This window comes from Schistocerca serialis, chromosome 8, assembly GCF_023864345.2.
Source record: "Schistocerca serialis cubense isolate TAMUIC-IGC-003099 chromosome 8, iqSchSeri2.2, whole genome shotgun sequence".
Taxonomy (NCBI): Eukaryota; Metazoa; Arthropoda; class Insecta; order Orthoptera; family Acrididae; genus Schistocerca; species Schistocerca serialis.
The window spans coordinates 55619644-55645087 of record NC_064645.1 but is presented as its reverse complement, the minus strand read 5'-3'; the positions used below and the strand labels follow the sequence as shown (position 1 = coordinate 55645087).

The 25444-nt window shown below is 40.9% G+C and overlaps 1 protein-coding gene across 1 annotated transcript in view; it reads right to left on the bottom strand.

Moving 5' to 3' along the window:
• The window catches only part of LOC126416665 (cGMP-dependent 3',5'-cyclic phosphodiesterase-like), a 263554-nt gene that overhangs the window by 46174 nt on the left and 191936 nt on the right, over positions 1 to 25444 (bottom strand). The window contains exons 9-12 of the mRNA XM_050084464.1: positions 21886 to 22014; positions 21657 to 21792; positions 21384 to 21501; positions 14964 to 15133 (exon numbers count right to left, since the gene is read on the bottom strand). Coding sequence (XP_049940421.1) covers positions 14964 to 15133; positions 21384 to 21501; positions 21657 to 21792; positions 21886 to 22014 — 553 coding nt within the window. The remainder of the gene's footprint in view (positions 1 to 14963; positions 15134 to 21383; positions 21502 to 21656; positions 21793 to 21885; positions 22015 to 25444) is intronic.

Genomic DNA, 25444 nt, shown 5'->3' with positions numbered 1-25444 from the left:
ACCAGTCAAAATTACAAAAATTTAACTGAAAGCTAAAACAATGAAAAATTCCTGGAATTCTGAAAAATTCCCGGGTTTTTCCCAGTTATCTCTTGGATGAAAAAATTCCCGGGGTTTTCCCGGATTTCCCGGTTGTCCCGGGTCATATACACCCTGTTCTATGGAAGTGAAACATGGACTGTGGGAAAACTGTAACAGAAGAGAATAAAAGCATTTGAGATGTGGTGCTTCAGATGAATGTTGACGATTAGGTGGACGAATAAGGTAAGGAATGAGGATGTTCCGCGCAGAATTGGAGAGGAAAGAAATGGGTGGAAAACACTGACAAGGAGAAGGGACAGGATGATAGGACATCTGTTGAGACATCAGGGAATGACTTCCACCACACTAGGGTGCACTGTAGAGGGCAAAAACTGCAGAGGAAGACAGAGGCTGAAACACATCCAGCAAATAATTGAGGACGAAGGTTGCAAGTGCTACTCTAAGCTGAAGAGTTTGGCACAGGAGAGGAATCCATCGCAGTCCGCATTAAACCAATTAAAAGACTCAAAAAAGAAAAAAATACTATAGCATCATTGCAGCCTCAGTCTGCAACGTGTCAGTAGCACATTAGAAGAGAAGTATTAAGCATGTGTTAACTTGTTAATTATGGCTACAAATTCTCATTATCACTAAAGAAAATGAAGCATATAGAAGGTACACTGCACGCATGATTGAGGAAAAAAGTAGAGAAAATGTAGCTTCAAGAAATGAACAGAAACCGCCGAGCATTTCACGATGGAATAGCCAAGCATCAAATAATAAAAAGGCTCTGCGACACGTAGATGAGAAGCAACAATATGGATGAGCAGTGCCTAGTGAAATGTTCCAACTCAAAGCAGAGGTTTTAGCCAAAGAACGAGGCATAGCTGGGGCTGGCCACAAGATTTTTTCATCAAAATGGATTAGGCTTCCAAAGGAGAAATATCACCACTCAACAGCTTCCACACAATTAAGAGAAAAAAGTAGTGAATTTTCATCACTATGTGATAAATTTGTGCTGTGAACTTCCTTATATATTGTATTATTGCCAACTGGTAATGTGGATTAAACACCAGTCTGTTCCAAGGTACCATATGACAACACTGTGAACAGGAAAGGGGAACCTGGTCTCATGATATGAACTGGCAGCAATGAAAAGCAAAGGTGTACAGTGATGCTATGTGTAATTGGCACATGATGAAAGCTACCAGCATATGCGATATTTAAAAGGAAAACTATTCCAAAAATATCAGAGCGAGGAACAATGGTGAGAGCAAATCCAAAAGAGTGAAGAATAGTGACCTTGTGGTTGCCTGGGTGAGGCATGTTTGGCAATGCTGCCCTGGTGCATTACTGAATTTATGTAATATATTGGTCCTGGATAGCTTCTGGAGACATACAACAGGGGAAGTATGAGACAAATAACAAAAAGGGAAAACTAACTTTGTCATTATCCCTGGAAGCCTAACATCCACCCTGCAACCACTAGGTGTGTGTATAAATTGGCCATTCAAAGTTGCACTTAGCAGTGATATATGCTATGGATGGCTGATGAAAACCCAAAGTTCATGCTCTGTGGAAGAATTAATAACCAGATTTGTCCCAAATTTGTGTGTGGGTGAAATGTACATGGGATTACATTCTGCTACCACTGGCAAAAATAAAAATTGGGCAGAACCGGGGACAATGCTCTCTGGGAAGATGGTGACAGCAACAATGATTCTTCCACTAGTGATGCCAATGAAAGTGATGATGAATAGAGTGATTATGTCAAAAGAATTTTTTTTTTTTTTTTTTTTTTTTTTTTTTTGTAAATAGAACACAAATTACAGCCAATAATTATTTTTGTTTTTTCTTCCTTGAAATTAGGTTGGGTGGATGATGCGATGGCACCGATTATTCACAAGTATATGGTATGAAACAGCAATAAGCTCAAAACAATAAACAATTGCCTTTCCTCATTGATGAAAATTTGCATGAAAGAATCTCGAATAACACACAAACACATACACAAACAAAATCAAGGTGACTTAAGAGAGAAACTTGTTGATTCTAGTGAATGACGAATGAACTGCATTGGAAATGGCCCTTATGGGATTTAATAGTTAAAATTTCCTGAATAAAACTTGCCTATTTGCAGATTCAAATAATGGGGGGAACGTCTTCAGGCTATCTGAGCTCTGAATGTCTTTAGTTAAAAAGAAATTTCTTGATAATCTCGAGTGTGTCTGATGCTGTGAAACTAAATCAAAACTCTTGAAACATACATCTGCTGAACTTGAGAGCCTAGTCTAAGGATTGAGAGTTGTTGACCATCTGATGGAAAACATCATCCCAAAAAAGGCAGAAACTTTTACATCCTCTTTGCAAATCTTCACTAGCCTTAAATAAACAGGTTACTAAAGACCAAGCATTGAATATTGAGAGACAAGAATTTGTAGAATTACCTGTAGCATGTACAGATGGCTACACTCCAAATACAAACAGAATCTGACACAGTAAGTTGGAGATTATTTCTAAACTCAGACTACTTGACGTAAAGTGACCTAGAAATATAACGAGAATAACAAGGACACTTATACCCCGTACACTGACTTTACAAAGTGTATGATAGTAGTCACCACGTAAGCAAACACAATATCGTGTGAGTGTCTGATTAAAAAAGTGGATCAGTTTATATACCACGGCTGGTAGAGACCATACTCTGTAATGAAAGATATGAGATAGTCGGATGTGAAATGCAGCAGGATGGTACATTATTCTCACTTTTATTCATTCCACTGTTGTAATAGTGTGTTAGGAGCAGAGACAGGGGGCAGGGGTGGGGGTGGTGGAAGGTAAAACGAAGAAAAAAAATGAATGTATACCATAAAAGGCAATGATATGCAGATGAGATTGTGTTGATGAGCCAAGGGAAGATAATCTGATAAGTGTGGCAGAAAAAAATCACAGAACAAGCAACAATAGTGGGTCTGCAAATGAAGGAAACAAGGATGTACTACATGGTTATGTCAGATTGGAGTAAGATCAAACCCTGATATTTGGACACAGATTAAGTTTGAAATCAGAGGTGAAATGCAGATGTTATACCTATACCTATACTTATCACAGAACAGCAAAGTGAATGACTGCTAGTTATTTACAGGACAGGTACCACAGCAACAAACAGGAAGAGCATGCGTTTGGTCACACCTTCTGTCTTGTGCACAGTTGTCATATCACTCTGCTGCCTCAGCTACCAGTTGCCAGTCACCTGTCATCTGTGGTCTCTAACATAACTATTGTGATACGTATCTGTGTGCTATCCTTCACTGACAAAATGTGTGAATTTGACTATAAAACAGCTTGGGGAAGTGATGAGACTATTATGATCCTGCAAAACCACCTCAATAGTGTGTATTAAACGGGAACATACAAATCCACACACTACTGGACTGCACCGCTGCTGCTGCCAGAGCTATATGGTGCTTGCACATAATAATGTACTGACATCCTCCCCTTTCATCCTAAACTGTCAACCACTTTTTTTTATTATGATACACATATAGAAAGCATAATACTCTAGAAACAGTGAAATCAAATGTGACTTAAAAGAGTTGATACATTTGAAGAACAGATGTTTCCTTGGCCTGTAAAATAATCTAAGCTACAAATCCCTGTCACATGTGATAAAGTCCAATATCTGAAAATGGTAAGCAAAGTTAAGATAGAATGTAAATAAGAGTAAAGGGGAGCACTCACAAATAGCAGAAGTGTTGAGCCATCGACAGGTATACAACAAAGCTTATTTATTTCAAACGAATCCTTTGTCAAGCTAGAGAAAAACACACACACACACACACACACACACACACACACACACACACACACACACAAAGAGAGAGAGAGAGAGAGAGAGAGAGAGAGACAGACAGACAGAGCTGTGTGGCTACATTGTGCTGGGTTTAACACAGAAAGTTGAGACTGCAGATCAGCAGATGAACTAGGCTGAAGGCCTGTGTCAGGCGGGCTGGGTGGAGGGAGAAAGAAGAGGGGGAAGCAGAAAGAGGGGTAGCTGGTGCCTCAGAGGAAGGCAGCTGATGTGTGGAGAAGAAATGTGGAAGGGTGGAGGCAGCAGGTGTGGGGGACAGTAGTATGATGCATGGGTACTGCAGCATAATCCATATCACTTGAGGTAGGGGGGTTACCTTCATGGTCTCAGATGTTATTGAATTTAGCATACGTTAGAATTCAGGAGTAAGTCAGAAACACGTATTGTTTTGTTTTCACCAAAAAAAAATTCCTGCTCTGAGATACAGGCCTCCAAAGATGACACTGTGAACACCATTTTGAAGATGCAGATTTCGGAAGAAATTTTAAAATGGAACAGTTCTAGATATTTTATTGTTTTTTTTTAATTTGAAAGATAATTGCTTTAAAATTACAAAGAAATCATCCATTTGGACATATCTGTCAAAGTTCTTTTACCATAGTGTTCTGAGCTTTTTTATAATTTATGGAATTTTTTTTTTTTTTCAAAAATGCCAATACATAAAATTTTGATTCTTTTTCTGTTGATTAGTAACATAAAGTCCGCCCCCGATAGTTGAGTGGTCAGCGTGACAGAATCCTAAGGGCCCGGGTTCGGTTCCCAGCTGCGTCAGTTTTTCTCTCAGGGACTGGGCGTTGTGTTGTCCTAATCATCTTTATTTCATCCCCATCGATGCGCAAGTTGCTGAAGTGGTGTCAAATCGAAAGACTTGCACCTGGCAAACAGTCTACAAGATGGGAGGCCTTAGTCAAATGACTTTTTTTTATAGTACCATAAAGTTCTACATTCCCTGAAAAGGAGAGATTCCACTTTTAAGTAGGACAGGTTTAATTTTTAATTTTTTTTAACTTTCAAGGGTAATATATGTCTCCACTGAAGTTGTTTCTAACTAATTTCTTTGTTACAGTGTTTATTTCTATTGTCTTTGTTGCAGTTATTTCTTATCACTTTCTTCGTTGCAGTTACTTCTTTTCACTTTCGTTGTTGCAGATATTTCTTACACTTGTAATTTCTAGTCAGTTTCTTTGTCGTGGTTGTTCACTGCAGGTTTCTGTATTGTAGTTGTTCAGTGCTAATTTGTTTACTGCAGAGGCTTCTACGAAATCTGAGACCATCCAATGAGTTCTGTGTTTTCATGAGGAATCTGCCAGGTGACACAGTTGCAGTGCAGGACTGTTTGAAACGTCTTCTGACTGGGACCAGAAGAGAATGGAGTGTGCTGACTATTTGCATATCCATAAAAGAGTGATATATAAGACAAACAAAAATACAGACATTGTTCAGGTTGGGAATAAGTGTTCTCATTTGAAGACTCTGTTTCAAAGTGAAGGTGTTTCCAGTGATGACTTTTTATGTTCTAAATGTTTTGACAGAATAACAACAATGATAGTATCTGAACAAGGTGAAGCCTCCCATGGTGCAGATGATACAGATTTTGCATCAATAGAGGAAGAATTAAATACCCTGAACCAGTCAACTACAGAGGTGTTAGCCCTGTTAAGAAACCATGGTCAGTGATGTAGAGTCATAAGCTCTATGCATCAAGAAATCACAGAGAAATTGCTAATGCTATGGATGAATACACTACAGCAAAAGTGACCACACTCTTCAAAGTAGAAATTCCATCTTCAGAAGAAAGTGAACCAAAGCACTCTTGCACCTCTTGCCAGGAATTTTTCACAAATATCAATTCAGCTGTTGAATATTGTGCATCCTACAGCGAAAAGGTGCAAGTTTTAACTATTATTCCAGAGACATTTTCAAGGAAAAAAATTTTGAACCATGTTCCATAAGCATCAAAGTACACGGTAGACAAATCAAGAAATATGAGGTCTGTAAAAGGAGTCTTTGGAAGACCAGATCCCTATTATGGTCATCCTGTAGAAGCAGCTCAAGTTCAAATAGTGCAGTCATTTCATCTGGAAGATAAATGGGACTGTTCTCCCAGTTGAAGGTCAAAAAGTTGTAAAAGTGAAGAGGTACATGACTTGTAGTATTAAAGAAACTTTTGCAGTTTATGAGAACAACTATATAACTTCACATATTGGAAGATCAAAATTTTATGCACTATGCTCTAAGTGGGTAGTTCCACACACACAAACAGATGTCTGTTTATGTGTGTACTGCGCGAATTTTGAACTTTGTGTGGTAACATTGAAGAACTTGCTGCAGCACATGACATATGATACCTTGGGTGGACGTGTGAAGTGATTAGTAGTCTGTGATGTAAAGCGAGATACTTGTTTGTTTCAAGAATGTGGCGATTGCCCTAGAAATGGAGGACTGTCTTTACAGATACTTGGCCTGGAAGACATAGCAGATAGCTCTTCACAAATTACATATGTGACATGGGAGGAAAATAAACTAATTAAGAAAACTGTTGCCTTTGACAGTTTCATTGATGGACTTGGTAAATGGTCAGTGAAAGTAGTAACACACCAGCATCTGAAAAAATTGCAACAACACATTGCAGAAGTGAAAAGGTGTATACAGGCTGAAGAACTATGTTTAGTGCTTTACTGTAATTTTGCTGAGAACTGGTCAGTAATTCTCCCGCAAGAAGCTCATGAGTATCATTGGCGTAATGACCAGGTTTCAATTTTTGTAGGAGTGACATATTTTCTGTTATATCCTAGCCAGTAATGCCACCCGAGCCCGCTGCCAAAAGGTTGGCAGCATCAAAGTCCGGACGCCGTCCGCATAAGCAGCGCCAGCGAGACAGGAAATCGCCGCAAGTCTGCACGCGCCACCGCTGGCTTCTGGTTTCTTAAGCGCTGGAGTCGCGAGCGCTAGGACAGTTCTGTATTCGCCGCTCAGTTGGATACTTGCCACCGAATTGTGTACTTGCTAGTCAGTTGTGTGTTCATCGCAGCAGAGTTGTTGTTTGTCGTCAGCTGACGCTGACCTAGCCGCTCCGACTCGGACTAGACAGATTTCTGTAGACACGGAGTTCACTACTGTGTTGCTGTATCTTCGTTAATAAAGATAAGTACCGACTTTTATTTAATCAGAGTGTTTGGGTTTTCATCTTCTGTTCACTGTTCCAGCGGACCGGTCGGCCCGCTATTAAAAGTGTGGCGGTGACTTCGTAAGCCGTTTCTACAGCGAATTGTTTGTCGCTACGAATGCCGCCACAAAACCGGCGATGAGGGCTTCCGAACTCGTGTGCAGGGCTGGTTCAACTTGTTTCTGGTTATACTAATTATAGCGATAAAATTTTGGGGGCTGGTTTAATTTGTGTTCACTATGTCTGCCGACTTACAACAGTTGATCTTGTTACAGAGTCAGCAAATACAAAGTCTGGTGGAAGCAATCGCGAAACAAGCGGCTAATCCTCCAACACAAAAGGAACAAGCACAGGCAGCACCACCTTTCCGTGCTTTTGATGCATCAAGAGAAGAATGGCGAGAATATTTCGCGCAGTTGCAGGCGCACATGACAGTCTACAAAATCACAGGTACTGAGCGGCAGCTTTATTTAATTTCCACGGCAGGCGTGGAAGTCTATCGACTACTTTGTAAGTTGTTCCCGGAATCCAAGCCAGAAGCTTTAGACTATGACATTGTTGTTAACAAGCTTGCTGAGTATTTCGAGTCGCGAGTTCATGTGGCAGCAGCCAGATTCAAGTTCTTCAGATTAAAGAAACTGCCACATCAATCTAATAAACAGTGGTTAACAGATTTACGAGGCCTCACCCGTCAGTGCCGGTTTAATTGTGTGTGTGGAGCTTCCTACAGTGATGTCATGTTACGAGACGCTATTACTCAAAACATTGCAGATTCTCGTATTCGTGCTGCTATCTTAAAGTTGCCTGACCCGTCATTAGAGACTGTGATGAACATCATTGAAGCCCAAGATACTTTTGACTATGCTGAGTGTGAGTTAGATCAGCCATGTATTTCTCAAATTGCCTGTGCTAAGCAAGTTATGTCACGCCCGCGGCCCCACCGGCAGAGTCAGACTGTAAACACTAGCCGGCCGCGTCACGTTAAACACATTCGTCAGCCGCGTGTGCAAAATGATAGAGTTAAGTCTTGCCCTAAGTGTGTTCTTGCTCATCCTCGTGAACGTTGCCCGTTGAGAAACGCGGTTTGTCACTTTTGTCAAAGGAAAGGACACATCCAGACTGTTTGTTTGCGTAAACGCAAGAACAATTCTAGTGCTGCCCAGCCCATGGATATTCATGTTCTTCAAAGCCAGCCCACCCAGAAGGTCGCGTTTAAAGACTCTTCTACGGTTCGTGTGGGTAATAAACTTGTTCGCAATAAGCCACCCACCCAGCCCTCTGCTATGCGACCCAAGCGTAATTCAACCGCTGTAAAAAGTAATGTACAGACTGCAAGTGAAGTGGGAGTTGTTGTTCCACCCGGCCTACCCACGAGTTGTCGTAAGCAGCGGACACGCTCTAAACGCGCTGATTTTGTGTCTTCCGCCTCCACTGCACCGATCCAGAGACAGTGTAATAAACTATTTGTGAAGCTACGCATCCAGGATAAGACCTTCAATTTTCAATTAGACACTGGTGCGTCTGTGACTCTCATAAATAGTGCTACGTATGCGGCTATCGGCCGCCCTAAACTTTCAGCGGCAAAACATTCTTTGGCTACTTATAGTGGAGAACAAATTCCTGTGTTAGGTGTATGTAACGTGCCAGCCACATTCCGTGGCAATACAAAAACAGTTTCATTCACAGTGCTCCGCGCTACAGACAGTGTAAACATTTTCAGATTAGACTGTTTTGACTTGTTTGGCCTGTCTATCCAAGACAATGTGTTGCAAATTAATTCTGTTGTTGTTCCTCAAGACAGCATAACTGATTTGTGTAAAAGATACAGTGACATATTTAAAGACGAACTAGGTTGTGCTGCGAACTTTGCCGCTCATATTACGTTAAAAGATAATGCTCAGCCTCGATTTTGTCGTGCTCGTCCAGTGCCTCACGCCCTCCGGGCACCTGTAGCAGATGAACTTCGTCGTTGGCAAAACAACGGTGTTATTCAACCCGTTTCAGCGAGCCAGTGGGCTTCTCCCTTAGTTATTATAAAGAAACCGTCTGGCAAGTTACGTTTGTGTGCTGATTTTAAGTCGACAGTTAATCCTCAGACTGTCATTGATTCTTTTCCTTTGCCTAGACCGGACGAGCTGATGGATAAGTTAGGGGAAGCTCGTTTCTTTTCCAAAATTGATCTCCGTGAAGCATATTTGCAATTGCCCCTCGACGAGCAATCAGAACAGTATTTTGTCATAAACACGTCGTTGGGGTTGTTCCGTTTTCTGCGTTTGCCTTTTGGTTGTGCGTCAGCTCCAGCTGTTTTTCAGCGTTTTTTGTCACAACTTCTGGCTAATGTGCCATCGTGTTGCAACTATTTAGACGATATTGTTGTGTCCGGTCGGAAGCCTGCTGAACATTTCCGTAATTTGGAGTGTTTGTTTAAAGTGTCGTCTCAGGCAGGCCTACATTGCAACATCGATAAATGTTCATTTTTCCTTATGGAGATGGAGTATCTGGGACATGTCATTAATGCTCAAGGCATTCATCCCTCCCAGTCACATTTAGCAGCTATTCGTGATTTGCCCGCCCCTCGCAATCTGCATGAATTGCAAGCAGTTCTTGGCAAATTGACGTATTATATTAGGTTTATACCTAATGCATCACAGATTGCTGCACCGTTGCATCGTCTCCGCCGTAAGAATGTTCCGTTTGTGTGTTCAGCTGATTGCCAATCAGCCTTTCAGCAGCTTAAAGAGGCTTTATTGCATGATCGTTGTCTGGTCCATTACGACCCTAACAAGCCTCTGGTGTTAGCTTGTGATGCCTCTTCTTTCAGCCTCGGTGCTGTGTTGTCTCACCGAGTCGGTAACACCGAACGTCCTATTGCGTTCGCATCTAAATTGCTAAACAAAGCTCAGTGTAATTATAGCCAATTGGACAAGGAAGTGTTGGCTATTGTGTTCGGTGTCACAAAATTCCATCACTACCTCTATGGTAGACCATTCTATTTAGTAACAGATCACAAGCCCCTGACGTCACTGTTTCATCCATCTAAACCAGTTCCTCAGCGGACGGCTCAGAGACTACAACGTTGGGCTCTTTTGTTATCACAATACCAGTATGAGATACTGTATCGCCCTACAGCTCAGCATGCAAACGCTGACGCGCTTTCTAGATTGCCGATTGCTGCGGATGATGTCTTCGATTCCTCTGACGACTCTTGCCATCAGATTGACGCCGATGAGCATCAATCCCTCCGGGATTTTCCGATTGATTATCGTCAGGTGGCACGTGAGACAGCTACGGATCCTCATCTGAGTTTACTATTACGTTTTGTTCAACGTGGTTGGCCGTCCAAGGCAAAGGACATATCGGATCCTGTGGTTCGTCGCTATTATCCGCAACGTCATCTGTTGTCTGTTTCGCACGGAGTTTTGCTGTTACGCACCGAGAATGACCAGCTTCGTGTCGTGGTTCCCCAAGTGCTCCAATCCAAGGCCCTCGACTTATTGCATCAAGGTCATTGGGGAGTGGTCCGCACCAAGCAGCTTGCCCGCCGTCATTGTACATGGATCGGCATTGATAAGCAGATTACGCAGATGTCTACAGATTGTTCGACGTGTGCCGAACACCAAGCTGCTCCGCCACAACGCTATTTTGAGTGGGCACGCCCTGCCGGTCCCTGGCAGCGAGTACATATTGATTTCGCTGGTCCATATTGGAATTCTCGTTGGCTCATCGTGATAGATGCATTCAGTAATTTTCCGTTTGTTGTGCCCATGCAGTCTACAACGTCTGCACAAACTATACAGGCGTTGACTTCAATTTTTTGTATTGAGGGTCTTACAGAAGGTTTAGTGTCTGACAATGGTCCACAATTTACCTCTGCTGAATTTGAAAGTTTTTGTTCTGCCAATGGCATTCGCCATGTTCTTACTCCGCCGTTCCACCCTCAATCGAATGGTGCAGCGGAACGTTTTGTACGCACATTCAAGGATCATATGGACCGCCTTCGTGCTACGCACTCTCGTCAGCAGGCCCTCATCACGTTCCTGTCGTCGTACCGGACCACGCCACGCGACGGCCCTTCGCCTGCGGAGCTTCTCCACGGCCGTCGTCATCGCACCCTACTACGGTTGTTGCACCCCCCGGATTGACCCGCTGCTTCTGAGCATCGCACGCGTTTTCAGCGCAACGACGCCGCTTTTTTCAGAGTTTATCACGGTCGCCGTCGTTGGGAACGTGGTACCGTGATAAGTATCCAGGGTCGCGGTTTTTATACTGTTCAAGGTGCTACTGGGGTGCACAGGAGGCATCAGAACCAGTTGCGCCGCGCTGGCCGCCCGGATTCTGCCGCTCGTTCTTTGTCCACAGATTTGGTCCGCGGCGGGTTCCAGCCGCGCCTTTCGACTTTGCTGCCGCCACCAGGGCAGCAGCAGCAGCCGTCGCCGCAACCACGCCGACAGCCCGTCCCGTTGATGCCTCCCGCGCAGCTTCATCCGGGAGCGCCCCAGGTGGTCACTCCGGCGCCTGCGGTCCCTCTTCAGTCGCCACTGCCTTCGGAGCTGATGGACGTCGACCCCTCAGCCGGGCCGCCATCCCAAGCGGTGGCTGTGCAGCCTGTCCTGCAGCCGCTTTCCTTAGGCACCCCCAAGGAGTCTGACACCGCAGCGCCTTGTCCGGCACCCACTCAGCAGCCGTCGACGCAGCGTCCGGAGACGCTGCCTCTCTTCGTGGGTCCCGACGCCCCGTCGCGTCCAGTACCAGAAGCTGCGCCCGTGGTCACAGTCGTGCACCCTGACCTCGGTTTTCAGTTGGTGTTTCCCGAGGCCCCGCACAGCCATTGCTGGGGTGCGGACCGGGGACTGCCACCGACAACAGTCTCCGCCCCAGTCTCTTCTGCTACGCCTGCGGCCGGACCCCTCCCCCGCCGTCGACGCTCGCCACGTCATTATTCAACGACGGTGCGGCGATTTGGGGGGGAGGAGTGTTATATCCTAGCCAGTAATGCCACCCGGGCCCGCTGCCAAAAGGTTGGCAGCATCAAAGTTCGGACGCCGTCCACATAAGCAGCGCCAGCGAGACAGGAAATCGCCGCAAGTCTGCGCGCGCCACCGCTGGCTTCTGGTTTCTTAAGCGTTGGAGTCGCGAGCGCTAGGACAGTTCTGTATTCGCCGCTCAGTTGGATACTCGCCACCGAATTGTGTACTTGCTAGTCAGTTGTGTGTTCATCGCAGCAAAGTTGTTGTTTGCCGTCAGCCGACGCTGACCTAGCCGCTCCGACTCGAACTAGACAGATCTCTGTAGACACAGAGTTCACTACTGTGTTTCTGTATCTTCGTTAATAAAGATAAGTACCGACTTTTATTTAATCAGAGTGTTTGGGTTTTCATCTTCTGTTCACTGTTCCAGCAGACCGGTCGGCCCGCTATTAAAAGTGTGGCGGTGACTTCGTAAGCCATTTCTACAGCGAACTGTTTGTAGCTACGAACGCCGCCACAAAATTTTCAACCCAAGACCACAAGTGTTGCAATTATAAGTGATGACACAGGACATAACTCAGCACATGCTTTGCTAGCAATGCACAAAATTCTTCAACTGCAAATAAGGGCAGAGAAGATCATCATCATTTCTGATGGTGCTCCTAGTCACCAGCTGTTTGAATTGAGTAAGTTGCTTGTTCCAATTGACTGGGTATACAGTGCTACTGGTCATGGGAAGGGGCCTTGTGATGGTGTAGGAGACCTGCTGAAGCACCGTGCTACAAACCATAATCTTTCCAGGCCAAATACAGCTGCAATTCAGAAGGCTGAGGATTTTACAAGAGTCGTGAAATCTTACACATCCACAGCCCTCATTCTTTTGTCCAAAGAGGAAATCGAAGAATTCCATGAGCAGAAAAAAGAATAATGATCCAAACAAACTACTCCTGTGAAAGGAATTCAGAAGACACACTTTTGGACTCAAAGTGATGAGCAAATTCATATTGCACGCACTTTAAAGAGCAAGAAAAGAAATTATGTTCGTTTGGCCAACACCTCAGAAACAGTAGAATAATATCCAGATTCACAACCTGAGAAGGGGGATGTTTGTGGTATGTGTGTATGCCTGTGACTGGTGGATTGCAGAGTGTATAGACATTAATTATGAGTTAAACGAAACTGTAGTGAACTTTATGCTACCACATGGACCAGCTGCTGGATATAGGTTTCCAACTGAAGGACAGCAACAACACCATCAGCACTCATTTTCTGTTCACAATGTTTTGAAGATTTTAAGTACTACAGTTCCTATTGGTTCAACAGGAAGGCATCACTCTATATCAAAGGAAGATACTGAAGCAATGGAACACATTATTAGTTCATTGACTGGCTAATTTCAGTACAAAACAGAGTGCACAGAAGTTGTATAAATTGAAACATTTAAGTCTTTGGACCTTTCACATACATTTTGTAACCATTTAAAATGCTTGAAAAATGAGTCTCTTACTCATCTTGCAAAACTAAAATTATATTAAATAAGGCTAGGTTTTGATTTTTATGAGCCTGTTATATGATAATGTGGTAATAAAACAGGTTTTATGTATGGCAAAAATTTCAATTGTTTATAAAACCTGTTCAACCTAAAAGTAGAAACTCTCCTTTTCAGGGAATCTAGAACTGTATGGTACTAACCAACAGAAAAAAAAAAAATCAAAATTTTATGGATTGGCATTCTGAAAAAAAAAAAAAAAGTCCATAAATTATAAAAAAAGTTCAGAACACTATAGCAAAAGAACTTTGACAGATAAATCCAAACGGAGGATTTCTTTGTAATCATAAAGCAATTATTTTTCAAATAAAAAAACCAACAAAATATCTAGAGATAGGGCATTTTAAAAAATTTTCAAAAATTCGGATCTTTAAAATGGTATGTGCAGTCTCATCTTTGGAGGGCTGTATCTCGGAGCAGAAATTTTTTTGAAGAAACAAAAAAATGTGTGTTCCTTACTAAGTCCTTCATTTTAACATATGCTAAATTCAATAACATCCGAGACTATGAAGGTAAGATTTTTCCCAGCCTGCCTGAATTGATATGGGCTATGCCTGTCAAAGTTCATGGTCTACAACAACATCACTCACTAAACTCTATTTAGAAGGACGATGAGGCAAATCATTGGTCTTGTTTAACATGGAGGAGAGAGAAGACACTGCACAATGGAGAATATGACGAGATGGTTAGGCATTCAATAGAGAAAATAATGAGAAGCCTGTAGATCCATCGAGGAGGGAAAAAGTGTTAAGTGACCACGATTATTTAGGCTGAAAAGTTGGAAATGGCCCTAAACTAGCTACACATCAGAAAAAATGGAAGGAGGAGGCTGTAGACCAAGAGAGTTGGATGAAACTTATTAAGATAGCACATGATCTTTATAGCATTACATTGCTATATTCCTAATAGTTGTACAGATAGAGAGGAAAGTCTCTAAACTTCATAATTCTAGAAGTTGTGGTACCTTTCTGGAATTCAGTGGTAATTGTTACTTTTTGTTACAAGTTTATCCTTTTACTACAATAGTTCCTCGTGTCTTTGTGTAGTTGTTCACAAATAATTATTTTCAGTGTAAATCTACATCAAGCAGGTTGCTCTATGCAACCTGTTGTCTGGTTTCTGAAAGTATTAACAGGTCGTTTCTAGGAGATCCATTCTAATACGCAAAGGGCACACTTCAGTATCATTTTCAATGTGAAAGATGATTTCTGCTGTCTCTTCTCATAAAGGCGCTACTTGATAATATAGAATGAGAGAAGGTGTGCTGCTTGTGTCTGAGCAATTTATAATTGTGTACTGGTTAATGTTCATCATGAATTACATCTATAATGACGGCAATAAGCATACATTTTTAATTAACCAATACTTCACCTACTGCCATATACTCACAGCTATCTGTCTGGAGACCTGCCAGTCCTTAGTTTGATCACTCAGGTCTGCAGCTGTCATCAGCAAAAATAACAGCAGTTTCCGATGTCTGTCATTTGATTTGTCAAACCCATTGGACACCATTACTCTTTGCTCCTTCAATACTCTCAAGTGATGAGCCAAATCTGTGGCTGAAATAAAGAACATGTAATAAGAAGTTGAGTTTGTGGTGCTAATTCCAAACTTTGGATTAATATACACTAAGTGGCCAAATGTCTCATGGGAAAGCACTGGAAAAGAGTCAGTCATCAGCTACTGGGGCATATACAGTGCATTTATCACCATACAGTCCTGGCAGAAATGGTTCCCTGTCACTACATTCAAATCACCAGCAATCTGACCCGCAGCAGGTCCCTACCATGTGTAGAAGTGTGAAACTGGAATTTCCATATAGATGGTGCTAGCAGTCAGTGTAGGGCCTGTGAGACCGTGGCCCCAGCGCCATCTGCTTCCTGTAACGGCTGATGATGAATGTCAACACTCAGTAACCCAAGTTCTGTCTATCAGTGTCTGTTTCAAACCCGTAATATGTTGAGTTTCGTGCCTGTGAAATACATTGTGCGGAGCAATGGTTTCCTGTTATCATTTGAAGAAAACTGTTGCAGAATCGCATCAAATGTGTGTTGAAGCTTTCGGCAAACATGCTCTTGGGAAAACACAGTATTTCGAGTGGTTCAAAAATTGAAAAGTGGTGATTTTGACAAAAGTAATGATGAGGACAGGAAACCACCGAAAAAGTTTGAGGACAACGAATTGCAGGCCATATTGGATGTGGGTGATACTCAAACTCAACAGGAACTTGCAAAACAATTGAATGTGACACAGAAAGCCATTTCTCTTCGGTTGAAAGCTATTGGAAAGGTGCAGGAAGTGGGAAAATGGGTTCTGTATCAACTGAATGAAAGACAGCAAGCAAATTGAAAGACCACTTGTGAAATGCTGCTCGACTGGTACAAAAGAAAGTCATTTCTCCATTGAACAGTGACAGGTGATGGAAAATGGATATATTTTGAGAATCCTAAGCATGGTAAATCATGGGTGAATCCAGGAAAACCACGACATCCACTGCAAGACCAAATCACTTTGTAAAGAAGAGAATGCTCTGTGTTTGGTCAGATCAGAAGGGTGTCATCTATTATGAGCTGCTAAAACCTGGTGGAACCGTTAACACTGATCGCTACCAACAGCAAATGATCAATTTAAATTGAGCATTACGTGAAAAAGACCAGAATATGGAAAAAAGGCAACGCAAAGTCGTATTGCTCCATGATACTACTCCATCACACACAGCAAAATGGATCAGGGAAACAATCGAGGCATGCATTTGGGAAATACTAGGGCATGTGGCTTATTCTCCAGATTTGGTTCCATCTGATTATCATCTATTTGCATCACTGGGACACACTCTCACTGAACAACACTTCAATTCACATGAAAATGTATGAATATAGCTCACTGATTGGTTCACTTAAAAAGAAGAAATTTTTTTTTTTGGTGTGGCATTCATATCCTGCCAGAGAGGCAAGAGGAATGTATAAAAATCGATTAAGATTATTTTGAATAAAATATCGTTCATCAGTTTCAAACAACAGACGTGTAACTGTTGCAACTGAATTCTGGGTTCATACTTCTACTCCTGGTACTTCACCTCATATAGCTATGTGGAGGCAATGTGCCATCATCCCTTTATGAGACACTTGGGGTCATCCTGTGTCTCTGCAACAGTGAAGGTCCATATTAGACATTTTGGTTCGGCAACCTGAGTTCTTATGTAATCACAGATACGTTACGATCCATGCGTCTTGCAGAAATTACCATCCTGCATTCAAAGCTGGTTAACTTCTGATGTGCCATGCGCCGCCATGTTCACAATACAAATGTCTGCAACAGATTGCAGTCACACTATATTCCGCATCTGCCTGCAATATTCAGGTGTCACAAATGACACATCTTTAAATGATACAATTCTCCTTTGACTTTTGGTCCTTACAATCTAGGTGTGCATTATCCAGTTTGTGGATTTCCGCACACAGTTCGGCAATTTTTTAAAAAAGTAAAAAATGAAACATGAAGTCTTCTGTTATAATTACGTCAAATACTTTTGCACAGAATATATTATCATACACGTAACTCACATTTTATTGAGAAGACTGAGGCTCTGAAACATGTTTATCTGTTATTAGAGTACAGAGGACAATATTTATTTGACTACACCAATATTTTGACTGCAGAAAATAAGAATCCTTGTCAGACAAAACTGAATGAAAACCACAAACAAAAAGCAGTTGGGTGATTATTTCCCAAAAGAAAGAAATTAGTACAAAATACAGTGTGTTATAAGTGTAGTTTTGTAAATAAACTGCCAGTTTCTGCTGAGTTACGTGTGAGTAATGCAGTGGGCTTTCAAATGTGACATGTAGCATATTTCGTAAATTTGGCAAATAGTTTTCATTAAAAACATGTTTGTTGGAGAAACCATTTTTTTGGTTATACATTCAGTCTCATCTCTGGACTAACATGGATATTTAGGAGTTTCGGAAGATAGTAAATTAGAGACACACAGACTAGACCACTATCCACCATTACAGTGTAATTCTGAGAGTAAAATGGGCTCATAAAACATGAAAGCAGCTGCTTGATTAGGTTTCGCAAGGGGATGCTCACATGCTGCATAGCACGACAAATGTGATTTCCATTGCTACATAATTAATTATACCCTCTCCTTTCCACATCACTTGAAAATGGTGGTTGTCCCTCCAGCACATTTTATTTTCCTGCAAGTGCAAGCCCGCTCGTACCTGACCACCTCCTGCCTCTGTCCCCTTACAGCTCTCCAGTCCCTGCTCCTCCATTCTTTTCTGTGCCTATTCTATCCCTTCCTTAGCTGATTTCATATCTTCCAAATCTTCCTGTCCTCCCCTTATTTACTTTGAATTAGATTTTATTTCATCTTCTTTTCCCTCTGCTCCTTCTTCTTTTTCCGATTTTCTCCTCCTCCTCTTCCTCTTCCTTGCACTATGCACACATCCATCATTTTTCCCTTTCCTGTGCTTCCTGCAATCACTCTCCTCAGCCCAGATGATTGCTCATGATAGCTGTACTAGACACCAGTGGTGTTTTTGAGGATAAGGGTACTCCTGCAAACAAGGATGGAATTTGAAAGAATAAGGAAGCACAAATTTGTGTTCTTGTAACCTGTTCACTCAAGTGGAAAGATGGTACAGGTATTGAAAGAAAGTGTAAGAGAATATGATAATAAAAAAGGGTGGCACTGAAACAAAAGATTGAATAATAACAATAATTTAACAGATAAAACAGTGTGTGCGTGTGCACTTGAGGTTGAGGGGGCGGGGGGAGGAGGCATTCAGTGCTTTACACACCACAAGCATCACAGACTGGGGGGTGGGGGGTGTTCCGTCTTGCTTGGCGTGGCAGGAAGCCATGTGTGATGTGTGAGGGAGATAGTGCTCAATTCAGAGGCGGGTCAGGACCATTTCATGCTGCCAGAGCGACTGGCGCGAGGAATGGCGTGGCAGTATAGTTGGCTCCACCAACTGCAGCTTACTGTCACTGCCAGCCATTCTTCTTCCCACAACAGCATTTTTCTCTGACTCACCGACAAAATGACATCCAGCAGGAGAATAGCACATCTGCGTTCCCTGCAGGCCCCCTAGGCAGCTCAGCTAGGTTGGGGAACGCCACTTAACAGCATAGGGAGTCCATTTATTTGGAGCCATCAGTGTAAACAAGTTTAAAACTGTGATACATATCTAAAGTGTTAAACTGAGATTGAAATATAATATCTGGTGTGAAAACTTTCTTATAATTCGCCAAGTGTCAAATAATACTGGGCCTCTGTAGGAGTGAAGGTGGAGACCTGCTCCAGCCTTTACATAAAACTTTCAACCAGCCACACCCATCTCCAAAAGGTGATAATTTGCCCAAATCCTATAGCACCTCATTGCTCATTGGTAATTATGGGAAAGCCTTTCTATTGGAGGCCCAGCAATGGTATGGTATGCTGGCATGTAGGGCATGGACAGTGTTTTATATTCCTGTCGCATCATGAGGAGTCACTGCCTGATGTGAAGTGGTGGCTCAGCATTCTCGGCACAGAGGCTCAATATGGCGCCAGTTTAAAAGGCCCCAGCGTAATGTCTAAGCTCTTGCCCCAGTGGAAAGCCTACGCCCTCATATCACACCATGTCTAACATCTGTAAACGAGAGGGTCTTGCAGATCCATACATTGTGCACCAATAATCGAGCCAAGACCACATGAAGGCTCTGTAAAACGGTACATAATCTAAAACTCTGTTAACCATTTATTGCATTGATGGAGCCTGATGTCACTGCTAGTTTTATTAAGGATGCAGCTTAAAACTTCCCAGATTCAACAGTGATGATGTGGAGGATTTCCTTTGATACCAAAATTTTATCCAAATGACTATTGCTTATCACTCTAAATTTCTTCTCGTGGCGGTGTTTCAAACAAATTGTGCTTATGAAAAACTGCATATTCTAAAAAAGCTGAAGAATCACATTACTAAAGCAATTCATATACGAACTGTATATGTGTTCCAAAAAGGTTGCTTAGCACATGGTCTGCGCATGCATACATACTATAAAGAAAAGGTACTAGTTCAGCATATGGACTAGTTCAACTGTGTGTTACATTACTTGTATTTCTATACCTCGGTATCTTTTTAAAAACTGAACACAATTTATATATTTGAATTTGATGTAAATGATATTACTATACATTAAAGGATAACGAGAATATGTCACTGTGCTTCATTGTAGTGAATAATTAATTATATAAAAATATTACTTATTAGGATGGTGCTTAAGTTTGTAGTGTTTTTCCACAAGTTTAATAAACCCAACAGATACACATCAACAGAGACTTTAGTCATCAATAATATATTCTCCTTCACTATTTACAACAGTCTGCCAATGCTGGGGTAACTCTTTGATTCCTCAAGTGTAGAAACAATGTGATTTTCAGGTGAAGAACTCGTCAAGCCATGTTTGGAGCACACTTTCGTCCAGAAAGGAAGTCCACTGAAGGTTGTTCAGTAGACAGAGTAAAATGTGAACATCTGAGGGCACTAGATCAGGTGAATGAGGTGAGTGCAGAATGTCTTCTCAGCCCAACTCCTGTATAATGTCTTCTGTCAGCCTAGCAGAATGTGTGCGGGCATTATTGGGGAGCGGCATTACTTCACGCAGTCTTCCTGGTCATTCTTCTCGGACTGCATCTGCAAGATGTCTCAGTTGTTGACAATAAATGTCAGCAGTGATGGTTACGACTCAGAGAAGCAATTTGTGGTATACCACACTGTTGCTGTTCCATCAGATGCGTAACATTATCTTTTGCAGATGCATGCAAGTCTTTGTATGGGGAGTTGCTGCTTTGCCTGGACTCAATCATCCCTTTCTTTTCCTTAAGTTAGCAGACAGACACCATTTCTTGTCACCAGTAATGATACAGGATAAGAATGTTCGGTGCTGCTCATGAACCATTTGATGACAAGCAAGCAGTGGTGCAGATATGGCTACCCGCTAATTTTTGTGATTTTAGTTTAGAGCACACGGTACCCACACACCCGATTTGTGAATCTTCCCCCTGCATACAAATGTCACGCAATGGTGGAATGAACATAGTTTATTACAATTGCCAGTTATCAAGCACAGTATCATTCTGCATTAATGTGTTCAAATATCTTCATCCACCCCCCGAAGGTCTTCCTGGATGTGAAGAGTCACTGATGTCAAACTGATGCTCCTTAAAACGAGAAAACCATTTTCTTGCCATGCTCTGTCCAATGGAATTATCCCCATACATGGCACAAATGTTTCTGGTTGCCTCCATTGCTGCCACCCCTCTACTGAACTCAAACAGAAGAATATGTCGGAAATGTTCCAATTTCTCCATTTCTACTCAATTTTCTAGTACCCACAGCTCCACTCACTATCTCCAGATAAAAAATGACAATACGTAAACTTAAACAGCACCAGTAACCTACAAATACAAAACGACAATCAATAAATAAACCCACAGAAATCACAATAGCAACAAGCAAAGAAAAAATGCTATGAACTTATGCACCAACCTAATACATTGAAAATAAAGACCACAAACATACTGACAGAGTTTCAAAACATTTAGTTACTTCTCCGGCACCACATTAACCTCTGCCTTTGAAAATTGACATTAACTGTGACTTCTGAGAATTTAAACTCATCCTATTGTATGTTTGCTAAAGGCTAATAGGGCTCTTTTTTTCGTATCTTGAAACTTTTACTTTCTTTTCAATCTCAACTTTCTCTTTTTTAAAGCAGGTGATATAAATACACATGATGTCTTCTTATATGTCTTACCTAATATTATGTCCCGTATAATGTCCAAACACGTAGTGTATTCATTTCTGTCAAGGCCATCTAGTACGTTACAGTCATCTGTATTTAGTATGCACAGAGTCTGTGCCAGATGGTGTCTCTAAACAAAAGGCAGCAGGGAGACAAAATTAATGAAAATAATAAAACTAAGTCACCAAATGAGTACTTTAAGGAAAAAGGTAATAGTTTTCAATTTAGCATCACTGTGACATACACTACATGTTAAGTCCAGTGGATGAAACTCTTAATTCTCACCTCCATAACAGATCCTTCAGAACTGTACAGACTTGCTAAGACTGTTCCAGATTCTGTCTGAAAGGAATTGTTTGTTCCGCGATGGTCTAAATCGTGACACAAGCATGATATAATGAACGCTAGTCCTTCCAATGCCCTAAATGTTGAGGAAATGAAATAATTACACATGTAATGACAAAGTCTAAGATTCTTCACTATTTCAGGAAATCATACAAATATAAGAACTTACGTTATATACGATTTATTTATTAGGTCAAGATTTTTAACCAAAAGGAAGGCAAAATGGGCCACAGAGAATGCATGCATCCAGTTGTGATATGGTGTGTCCCGATATCCTTTCTTCACGAGGAGAATAAATCTGAAGCACGAGAAAAGAAAAATTACATAAAAACAACAGACTATTTTCATAATGGGAAACAGATGCATGGCTTTATATATGACCTCATAAGATACAATTCAGCTAATGAGAAAAGTGACCAGACAAGATGCAGCAAGTATGATGTAGAGCAGGGGTAGCCAACATTTTTCCTTACTCCTCCCCTTTTTGTATCTCTGTTATCAGCAAAATTTTCTAACTGTCCAGCAGTTCCACAATAATTTCATAATATTGTTACTTTTATAAAATTTATAAAGCAGAGCAACTGCAAGTAAAGGCATATAATAATAATTACTTACCAAATATTTTATGTCAGAATTGTATGACAATATTTTTAAAAGTCCTACAACATACTATTCACCATGAATGGTCCTATAGTAGGCAGCAGGGACCACCACTGATTGAGAGGAACAAACAACAAAAATACTTTGGCTCTAGTAGACTGACACAGCAATGTAAGTATGCCAGAACAGTTTATGTGCCAACATACTCACAGCATGTTCAAATGCTGCAGGAATTTTGAGAAACATATTTGTATATTATTTAGCAGAGGTGAACTATGGTGGCAGTTTATGGCAGTGCTAGTGATGGACTCCCATTGCACTTTTTCATTTGATTTGAAACAAAAAGATGGTATTTAAATTTATCAGTACATCACTTCATTGTTGGTCCAACAGCACACAATCACCTGATTCTCACTACACTTTATAATAGGCCGTCAACTGTAGTGTCTCCATTTTATTTTGTGTCTCCAAGATTCACATCGATATATAATATTAAATAGGTGATATAACCTATGATGTGTGTTCTTTTGTCTCCCTCTTTATGAAGACAGAGACAAAACCAGAGAAATTAGTGCATGTTTATCAGCAGAAAGGAACAGACATTTTTCCCACAAGCTCTGCTGTTACATGATATTTGCCCTTACATGTGATGTACTTAGAATTAAATAACATGGTGTCATTACTTTGAATAATTTCATGAAGAAGTGTATAAGGAGTTGCACACTTGAAGCAAGAACTCTGCGCTCTAACCTGAATAAATACTAACAAGGCAAATGAAATTCTACTTATGTGTCTTCTGTGTTTTATTAATCAAAACAGACATTTATATTCCCAGAACACTATCCACAGAGGACCAAAGTAAAAATAAATATTTTGCAACATTCTGTTGCCCATTAAATAGGTGATGTAGTCTGCAATTTAAAAACTTTGATATATGATTCAAGATAAAGGCATAAATACACAATTAAAAATAAAACAAACTATTGACTAGGAGGAGATGTTACAGAACCCAACAGATGACATTTTAGTGCACATCATGCCATTTTTTTCAACCCTGTCTTTTCTTAACATTTTCTCTATGTTTGAAAATGTACCACAACAAACAGCCCAGGAGTAAATAATCTGCTGCAGCACTGTAATATGAAAATATCACAAGCAAAATCTGTTTTTATTAGTATCCATTAAAAACACATCACATATGAAGGTAAACGTTTACAAATACTCCTAATCTACCACTGCCTGTTTGGAGGAAGAAGAAGAAGAAGAAGAAGAAGGGGAGACAGAGAGATAAAGAAAAGTAAAACACTATGGAAATATTGAGAACTACAGGCATAACAATATGTGTGAAATACAATGCCACATGAATACCCTAGAGAAGCCATTTCTACATTTGTATTACCATTATTTCTACTGTCCTTTCATCTTGTTATTCCTCATCACAAGAGAGAAAGGAGAACAAGCAAATAGATTAGGGAACATTCTGCAGTGGGAATGTAACTACAATTTTAATGAAAATGAAATGGAAGTGGGCAAGACTTGGTCTGGTTGGATGGTAGATGGACCAAGAACATTCTTTGTTGTATTCCAAGAGAAAACTGAGATTCAGAGCTCATGGAGGATGGGGATGTGACATCACAAAACATACACGAGCAAAAGGTGGAAGGTAAAGGTGAAAACCATAACACAACAAATTAGTTGGTCTATATCCATCAGAGGATCTCAAATGTCTGATGATGATGACAATGATGAATACAATAAACTACTAGGAAAAATGGAGCTATGCAGAGACCTTATATCTAAAGCTTAAAAAGGTTCATGTTGTCACTCATATTTCCTGCTAAACTAGGTGAGTGAAGGAAACTGTGCCTGCAGGATACAATGGCTAAAAAGTATTATGTCCCATTTCTATGAATCCAGGTACAAAAAAATAACTCCATATTTTATCACCTGATGAGAAAATAAAGGATGCACATAATCAAGTGCTCTTTATTTTTATAATCTTTTTAAGTAAAAATGAAATATTAACACAAAGTTTTCATTTAGCCCTGTGAACTCTTCAACTCAACTAATTAAATTAATTTTCTGTCGATGTTTTCCTCCAGACGAACTGAATGTATTTCAAAAAATTACACCTACTGAGAAGGTTTACAACTCCTTTTTATACATTTTCTTCTCAAAAGCTCATAGATGACACTGGCTAGTTCAATAAATTAGCTGATTTACTCCGTTCAACTCCCTTCAATCTTTCACCCAAAAGTAAGAGGCAACCAAGCAGATGCTGCACTATTAACGAAATAAGAGTTTAGTTGCTTAAATAGAATATTATGGCTCAAAATATACCACTCACATGTTATGAGAATGAAGACATAAATTAATGCATTCCGCTATCCTCCATCCACTGGGTGAAAGAGGCATGGTAATTAACTCTGATCCTGTTATCAAACAGCTAAAAAGCTAACTGCCATTGTGGTTAATCTTTAGCACTGTAACTTTTGCTACATTAATTAGTTATTTACAAAAGTAATAATTAGCACATTCTTTCTAACAACGAGAAGTTCTTCAAATTATTGTTGATTTTTTCCTCTTTCACACAGTCCTTTCATAAGAATAAAATATGTTGTTGTTGTGGTCTTCAGTCCTGAGACTGGTTTGATGCAGCTCTCCATGCTACTCTATCCTGTGCAAGCTTTTTCATCTCCCAGTACCTACTGCAACCTACATCCTTCTGAATCTGCTTAGTGTATTCATCTCTTGGTCTCCCTCTACGATTTTTACCCTCCACGCCGCCCTTCAATACTAAATTGGTGATCCCTCGATGCCTCAGAACATGTCCTACCAACCGATCCCTTCTTCTGGTCAAGTTGTGCCACAAACTTCTCTTCTCCCCAATCCTAATCAATACTTCCTCATTAGTTATGTGATCTACCCATCTAATCTTCAGCATTCTTCTGTAGCACCACATTTCGAAAGCTTCTATTCTCTTCTTGTCCAAACTATTTATCGTCCATGTTTCACTTCCATACATGGCTACACTCCATATGAATACTTTCAGAAATGACTTCCTGACACTTAAATCTATACTGGATGTTAACAAATTTCTCTTCTTCAGAAACGCTTTCCTTGCCATT